This window comes from Vigna unguiculata, chromosome 3 (assembly GCF_004118075.2).
Source record: "Vigna unguiculata cultivar IT97K-499-35 chromosome 3, ASM411807v1, whole genome shotgun sequence".
NCBI classification, from domain to species: domain Eukaryota; kingdom Viridiplantae; phylum Streptophyta; class Magnoliopsida; order Fabales; family Fabaceae; genus Vigna; species Vigna unguiculata.
Genome location: NC_040281.1, coordinates 16240383 through 16249284, shown reverse-complemented (window position 1 = coordinate 16249284; position 8902 = coordinate 16240383). Strand labels below are relative to the sequence as shown.

At 25.5% G+C, this 8902-nt stretch overlaps 1 protein-coding gene across 1 annotated transcript; it reads left to right on the top strand.

The window, feature by feature from the left end:
• Positions 1–4919: 4919 nt before the first annotated feature.
• LOC114175085 (homeobox-leucine zipper protein HDG8-like) lies at positions 4920–6451 on the top strand. The gene is made up of 4 exons (XM_028059843.1): positions 4920–5387; positions 5492–5581; positions 5661–5867; positions 6311–6451. The coding sequence occupies exons 1-4, from the start codon at positions 4920–4922 to the stop codon at positions 6449–6451; spliced, it is 906 nt and encodes a 301-aa protein (XP_027915644.1).
• Positions 6452–8902: the final 2451 nt, after the last annotated feature.

The window sequence follows — 8902 nt, the reverse complement described above, 5'->3', positions numbered from 1 at the left end:
AATTAATTTAAATAGAATCCAAGAATATTATTAGAGTTGATTTAAAAATAATTTCAAAAATATTTAATAAAAGTCAATTTTAATATAAATATCCATATAACATTTGTATAAATAATAAATTTGGTCCCAATTTGGAGGACAATATTGTTCCATTTAAAAAAAATGGGATTAAATTGAATCAAACAAACATATATAGAAATTGAATTGAATATAAAATAATGATACTTGGTATTGTCCTATCACGTGACACTGTCACGTGTTAGGTGACACTGTCACGTGTTAGGTGACACATGGACAACAATTTTTTGTTGTGAAAAATAAATTAAGAAAATAAAAAAAAAAATTATGAATTGACATGTGACATGTCTTTAACACCGTTTGTATGGTGTGAAATGGATCTAATTGAGTCAATTTTTCAAAAATTTAAATTTGATTGAAACAAAAATAAAAATGGGGATCTATTCGTAATTTTTCGATCAAAATAGGGATGAAAGGAATAATTAAGTCAAAAATATTTTTAAGAAAGATCAATTAAAAATAATATCTTATGACATTTATATAAAATTTATGTATAAAAAACTAATGTTTCAAAAGTAACATCATCAAAAAGTTTAAAAGAAAATTTAAGTAACATTAGTTATTGACAAAAAAATATAAAAATTGTAGCTAAAATATAAGAGGAAACTTTAATATTAAATGAACCCTAAATATATTAAGCTATCAATATCAATTACTTAAGTCAAATCACTTCGGATGAAGATAGTCAATTTCAACTAAATAAGTTAAAAAACATTATAAGGAGAAGAGACATAGATTTAAGAGAAGAAAAATTTTCAATTTTTATTTTTAAAATTCTTTCTCTTTATGAGAGAGGACCATATTATGATGAAGAACTATAAACTTTATTCTTGAAAGTCAAATTATTCTAGTAAATATTTATAAATTTTTTATTCAAACAACATATACTTTTGTAAAATACTTAAAGTTCTATATAAAAACTAACTATTTTTTTATAACTTTTGTTATTAATGTATATATATTATTAGAAAAAATTACTCGAATAATACTAATAATAATAAAAATATAAAATGATATAATAATAATTATTAAATCAATAATAATACTAAAACAATATATAAAACAATGAATATTAATCAGAGATCAACAATTATTTTAACAATAATAAATAATAGATTAAAGGTAAGGAGTAGAAATATCCTAGGTTAAGGCACACGTAGCGCTATCCTTAGAGAGAAAACGTCCCTACTGAGTGCAGCGAAGGATCTCCGAACCTTATGAACACCATTGTCTTAAAACTAATATAGAGAAGAAAAGAAGAATATTTCAGAGAAAACTCTAATGTTTGTTGTCTTTGTTGTTGTGTCTTTCCCCATGCACCTAGGTGGTATTTATAGGTAAAAAATGGAGACAAAAAAGTAAATAGTAATAAGAATATAGCCGTTAGCCATAAAAACCATTAACCAATAAATTAAAGGTCTATAAAAACTTCAGTAACAGTAAGTTTTTTATTTTAATTATTTATTTTTTTAAATTATATTAAAATATTTCTAAAATATATTACACTATTAATTTGGTTATACGTGATAAGGATGTTATATGTGCAAAAAAACAAATTAAAAATGCATCATATGTATAGAATATTTATATTCATAAAGAAGTGATGAGACAATATAAAAAGATTGCTAGAGACTAAGTTAAGAATAAATTGTGCATACAAAGGAACAATTATATATATATATATATATATATATATATATATATATATATATATATATATTTTGACGGATCTTAATCAAAACTTTTGAAGGGACCAAAATAATATACTTAAATTTTATATATTTAATTATTGTCACTAATATAACAAAAGTATATATAATTTAGTATTGAAATCCTGTATGTTTTTCCTTAGAAAAATAATATTTTTTAAGTTGTATTTGATATGAAATTCATTTACAATAAGTTTTTTTTTTTAATTTCATCTCTTTCACAAGATATTTTCATACCTAAGAATGTTTTCTTAGATTAAGCTTCAAATAATTAATATGAAACTTTCCACCTTTAATTTCAAAGAATTAATATGAAACTTCCTACTTATAATTCTTTGAATATTAAGGAATGGGTCTTCTAATTCAACAATTGAATCCTTAGTATCATGCTTGAAAATAGGTCAATAAGTAAATTTGTATGTTTTAATCTTCATGGGTATATTTACTTTTATCACTCCAAAAAATAAATTTATTATTTGATTCTTCATCAATATACCTATTTAAAAAAAAATTAAGACTAAAAAATAATTTATCAAAATCTAATCAAAAATTGAGAGACGTAATTATTAAAAAAAATTATGATAATTAAGTCACATTTAAAAAATGGTTAAGAAAAAACATATAGTACATAACTTTTATTTCTATATTCATAAAAAAAACATATACAAAAAACTCATAAAATGAAAAAAATAAATAAATATCAAACTAATATTTCCCTATCCAAAGACAAAAGAGAGTTAAGTTTTTTTTATCTTATAATAGAACGAATGAGAAATGAGAGCGAGGAGAGTGAACTTGTGTCTAACTTTCTATTTCTTTTTTAAAATAAAAAATAAAATATATGCAAGAGTAATAAATGAATACAATGAGTAAAAAACTTAGGATAAGAGAGAAAAAAAATTTTAGTAAATTTTGTTATTTTTTATTATATTTAATTTTTATTTTATTATTTATTAACATTAAATATTATATTTTATAAAAGAAATAAAACTCAATCTAAAAATTTTAAAAAAATTATTTTAAAAATATCTTTTAAAAAAATTAAAAAATTTGGGGTGGGGGCAATGGTCTCTACTAGGGATATCAACGAGACGAGTAGAATACAAGTAGTAGCTCCCCCGTACCCCATCTACTGAATAAATATCCACCCCATACTCATATTTGTCGGGTATCCGTTATGTGGGTACTCGCATAACTTTTTAATATCCACGGATACCCACAAGTATTTACAAAAAAAAATAAAAATAAATATTTAACAACATATTTTAATCATAAATTCAAATAAAATACAATACATAACATTCATACATTTTAAACAAAGTCCAAATAACTCATTTAAATAGTATTGTATGACAGTTTACAAAGAAATGATTTTTTTTAAAACTAATTGATCAAAAAATACAATACATGTTTTTTTTTTAATTTAAATTAGAGTATAGTGGGTACGAGTATCCATAGATACAGATACTATGATACCCGTACCCGCCCCGTTAATATGCGGGTATTAAAAATACTCGTATCCGTTACCCGCGGGTATCCATTTACAATATCAATTTCCTACCCGTTGTGGGTTTTATCCGCAGATACCCGTGAGTACGGATTTTTTTGACATTCCTATCCCCTACAAGCCTCCTAAGCTAGGCCAATATATATATATATATATATATATATATATATATATATATATATAAAGTTAGATTTAATTTTAATCTAATTGAATTCAATGGCATGCATAATTGTATATTGTGGATTTTATATCGACAGTTTGAAGATTATAAATGTATTCTTTTAGGTATATAAAAGATGTTGATTATGTACTTAACAAAAAGTGAAGAAGTTATTAATTACTGTAAAGGTAAAAGATTATTATTATTATTATTATTATATGAGATACAACCAGAAAGCCTTAATATAAGCGAAAACAGTAACAGACCAAACAGAATCAGTTTATACTCCTAACAAAACGTAACTTTGACTTTGATAAAATTGTAACACTGAAAATGTGGCGGACGGATAAAGATTATATCTTATCAAAACCCAGTTGATTCCCGTTGAACGAAGCAGCAGAAATGAAATTTTAACTTTCTTTTGTTTTCTTTTTCGTTTCCCAATTCAACTAATACAATTCCATTTGTAGATTCTTTTCTTTTTTTTGCACCAAGTTTAAAAACCATCGAAAACAAAATTATATTTTCTAAATTAGCTTTCTCAAATATGGTACACATTCAATAATTTGTTTTATTTACCATAGTTCTACCTTTTCAGTGATTTGCAAAACTCCCATAAAATAGAAATCCTTAATTTGCCCAGAAATTAACAGGATTAATGCCTTTTCATTTTTGGTTTCTTATGGAGACCAATTTGTATTTTTCAAAACCCTCCAAACCTATATGAATTGGCTTATATCAACGTTCTAACAACACTTTACTTATTCTCACACTCATCAGGAGTGAAAAAAAAATGGCTTTCTCTTGAAATTTGAAAGTTCAAAGAATGTCTCAATCAAACTTGAGTGGGTCAAGCCATGCTCAGCATCAAAACCCGTAAGATCATTCTGAATCTCATTTGATTGTGATTTTTTTTTCACTTTATTAGTAATTTATAAGTAATGTTAGATATCAGTAATCGCTCATAACCTCTCATCTTTTTTCTCAGTTTTATCAGACCAACCTTATATCTTTAGGAAATTAAACCCACAACCTTTTTCACCTTACATTTTAACTTTATCACTAAATCAACTTATATATATTGTTGTGATGCTTGTTGTTCATTTTGAATAATTTTTGGACTGCTGTCGCCTCTTGTTCATATTGATTTATTAATGATGAATTTTCCTTTTTCATTCTTGTTAGTTTCAAGTTACCACGCTGTTGGTAATTTTTATGTTGAAGTTTACAATAGGTTGTATGCTTAAATAGTTGTATAATTAATAATTATTGCATGAAAGATGTGTAGCTCTGCCAAACAGTGAAAATCCTGCAATTTCTTGATTAAAATCTCTTAAAAAATAACCCTATAAAGATGCATTTATTAAAGTTTTAAATTTGATTCAATATTTCCTTTGAATGTGTTACATTGCATAATCTTCTAGGAAATTTAAAATAACATCACAATTATATCGATAAGAGTTCAATGTGGGTTGGAATGTTCAGGGAATGTCCAGATGAAGCTTTCTCAGAAATTCATTCTCAGAATCAACTCATTCAAGGGCATCATCAAGCTATAAACAATCCTGCCCCACACCTTCAGGATAACAGGCCCATTGATCTTGATCAAGAATTGGATGCGGTGATTCAAATCTTGAACAACGATATCGTATTCAAATCTATAGCAAATGAAACAACGGATTTGGAAAGTGCACTTACGAAGCAGATCGCAAACAATGCTGTGGAGGAGTTAAAGAAGCTTTGTACTACGGACGAGCCATTCTGGTTGAAGGATGTGAATGAGGGGAAGTTCATTTTTCAACATGATTCCTATCAGAGGATACTCGATAAGAGATATTGCTTAACAGGACCTAATGCAAGGGTAGAGTGCTCAAGAGATTCAAGATTAGTGAACATGAACGTTGAACAACTTGTTGACATGTTTTTGGATACGGTTTCCTCTTCTAACACCATTCTTAATATTCTATCAAATTTTTGTGCAGGTTTCACAATCAGATTCCATGTATTAACCACATATATATTCTCTAATCCTTCTAGGGCAAATGGTCTGATCTGTTTCCGACAATTGTTAAGAAAGCACAAACACTCAGCAGTTTGTCAAGAGATCGAAATGGAGCTTTGATGTTGGTATGTTTTCCTGAAAACCTGCTCAATAACAATTCTTTTGCTGCAATCAGTATTTGATGAGTAAGGAGTGTTTGTATAGATTAGTGCAGAAATGCACATTGTTTCTCCTTCGGTTCCAACTCCAGAATTCCTCTTGGTTCGTTGTTGTAGACAATTTGAAGATGGTGCATGGGTGATAGGGGATGTGTCAATTAATTCCTCGAAATACAAAACCAGTGTTCATACTTGTCTTTGGAGACGACCTTCTGGCTGCCTCATTCGAGAAATTAATCAGGGATTCTGCTGGGTAAGTTCATAGTTCTATTAAACTTGGAAAATGATTTTTTTCTATTAAATTTTGACAATTGGTTTTCATTTTTTCATTTTCTCTTCTTTATTCCAAAACCACTCATATTTAAGAGAAAGTTGTCAAAATTTAGTATTCAAAATATTATTATCCATTAAACTTTGCTTTTATTTTTGCTCAAAATGATTAAGGAACATGGATTCCACCTTTGTAGACTCAAACAAATATCTTAATCCTACTGATATTTTTAATAGTCTCACGTCATTTAGAAATTCAAATCTTTCCAACTTCCTCGTAACCTTGGAGGTGTTCGTATAAAAAAGAAAAGCCTAAAGATAGTCACATAGTCTGATTTAAGCTACCATTGTTGAACTTGGATAACAACAATATGAAAGTTAATTATAATAGAAATTTTTTGTTGATATTGAGTTTAATTACGATAGGTTTGTTGGGTGGAGCATGTGGAAGTGGACAAGAAGATAGAAAATTCGATAGAGGATCTCGCAGATGCTATGAGTCAAACCAACTATGGAGCAGAAAGATGGCTTTCCGCACTTGAAAGAATGAGTTTCAGATTTGTTTAGAAAGAGCATATCTAAGTAAATTATTAAAATAAATCTTATTTTTATATTTCCTTATATAACGTTTCAACACTAAATTTTATGTAATACTTCATTTATTTTTATTAGGAACTGGTGTACACACTTATTCAATATGTGTACCAGATATTTACCCACCTAACTATACATGAAATAAAATATAAAGCTAGTTTGTTTTTTTAAGTAATTGATAATTGCACATTTAACAAAACTATGACACGTTTTAACAAAGTTTTATTATAAAATATTTTTTTCAGAAAATACATATTAAATTTAAGGTTTAATTACGTTTTAAACATCTTATAAATTTTGAAGCTTTCAATAAAGATGTGATTGTTAAATGTTATTATCTTTTATGTAATTTAGTAGTATTGTCGTTATATGTTATTTTATAATTTTATAATTTTATATTTTCTTATTTTCTGACCGAGTAAAATCGAACATCTTACATTTTAGATTATAAATTAATATTTTATTCTAAAAGGTGAAATTGAAACCTAATAAATAGGTTAACTTTGGCTACTATAGCTCATGCATTTCTATTACAAAAATCTTGGCCATATGAAAATTTAATAAATTGGGTTTGCATGTGTTAATCCTATAAGTGAAAAGCTCCTACCCACCCTATTACATTCATTAGGTTTTAATTTAATATTCTTACCATTCAAAATTAGCTAACTCATTACACTCCTTCTTCCATACCAAATTTATTCATACAAAATTATAAAATTATAAAATAATAAAATAATATGTGGTGACAACTTAACCGTGTGACATGACAAAATAATAACACCTAAGACATACATGTAACATGACAAGATAATAATCATCTAAAATATACATGAGATATGCTAAGATAATAATCACCTAAGACATGTGACATAGTAAGATAATAATCATCTAAGATATACATGAGATATGCTAAGATAATAATCACCTAAGACATGTGACATAGTAAGATAATATAACACATAGGCAAGATAATAATCACCAAGACAGTGGCGGAGCATACAAGGGGCAGGCGGGTGCCACAACCCCCCCTCCCCAATTTTTTTTATTTTTTTTTCATTATTTTACATTTAATTTTTTTAAATATTTTAAATTATTTATATTTTTTAAATTAAATAATATTATATTCAAAATTAATAAAAATTAAATTAATTATTTTTTATTTATTTTATAAAGTACAATAATAAATAATAAAATATAAAATTAAATATATAAGAAAACAAAATTATTAAGATATTTTTTATTTTCTCTCTTAATTATCTTTTTGAGTTTTTTATATGATGTATTCTTCTTTTATGTTTATTTATTTTCTTTTGTTACTAAAAAATAAGTTAGGCATAAACTCAGTATTTCTATCCTCATCTTTTTATATTTTCTCTTCTATTATTAAATAAATAAATAAGGTAACTTTCTCTTGTCTCACTTGATAGTAAACTATTTCTTTAACATTTAGTATTATTTTTTTATCTCATGACCTTTTTGTATATTAATTTTTTATTAATATAGAAGAAGAAACAATATACTATGTGATTTTTCATAGTCAATTTTTAATTGTAACTTGATTATCATAGTTTTTTTAGTAATTATGTCTTTCAACTTTTGATTAGATTATGATAAATTATTTTTTAGTTTTAAACTTATTTTCTAAATAGGTATATTAATGAAAATAAAAGAATAAATTTATTTTTTAAAATTGATAGAGAAACTACTGGTGAAGATGAAAACATGATAATATGGTTATTTATCGCATAATAATGAAATGAAAGTTTGTGAATATTTTTTGAATCAAATGTATGTTAATAAAACAGAAGATGAATATTTTGCAGATAATATGATTATTTACATCGAAAAAAGTTAACTGAAAAATCTAATTATAATCAATTTCCATGAGTTCAAAAATATGACAAAAACGATAGACATTCCTTTAGATTGTGTAATTTCTTTGATAATTATATATGTACTAGATTATGTATTCATTTTTATTGAATTAGTCTCAAAAATATTAAATATATAAATTTTGAGTATATTATTTTGGCTCCCCCAAAAATTTTGGTGAAGATCTGCCATTGCACCAAGACATACATGAGACATGCCAAGATAATATAACTACATAAGACATGTGATATGACAAGATAATAATCACCTAAGACATGTCAATATAATAACCGCCTAATATTATTGAGTACTCAATAAATCATACAAAATTTATTAGAAACTTAATTAAAAGTTTCAAATTTTATAAGTGACTCAACATAATTAATACTAACTTTAAATGACGTTGGATTGAAAAAAGATTTTAAAATTAGTACGAAATTAATTAATAAGTATATTGATTTATTTGTTTCATTTTAGAAAGCGTGAATTTTGATTTAAGATCTAATTCTACTATTTTTATTTTTGACAAACTATTTTATATATATATATATA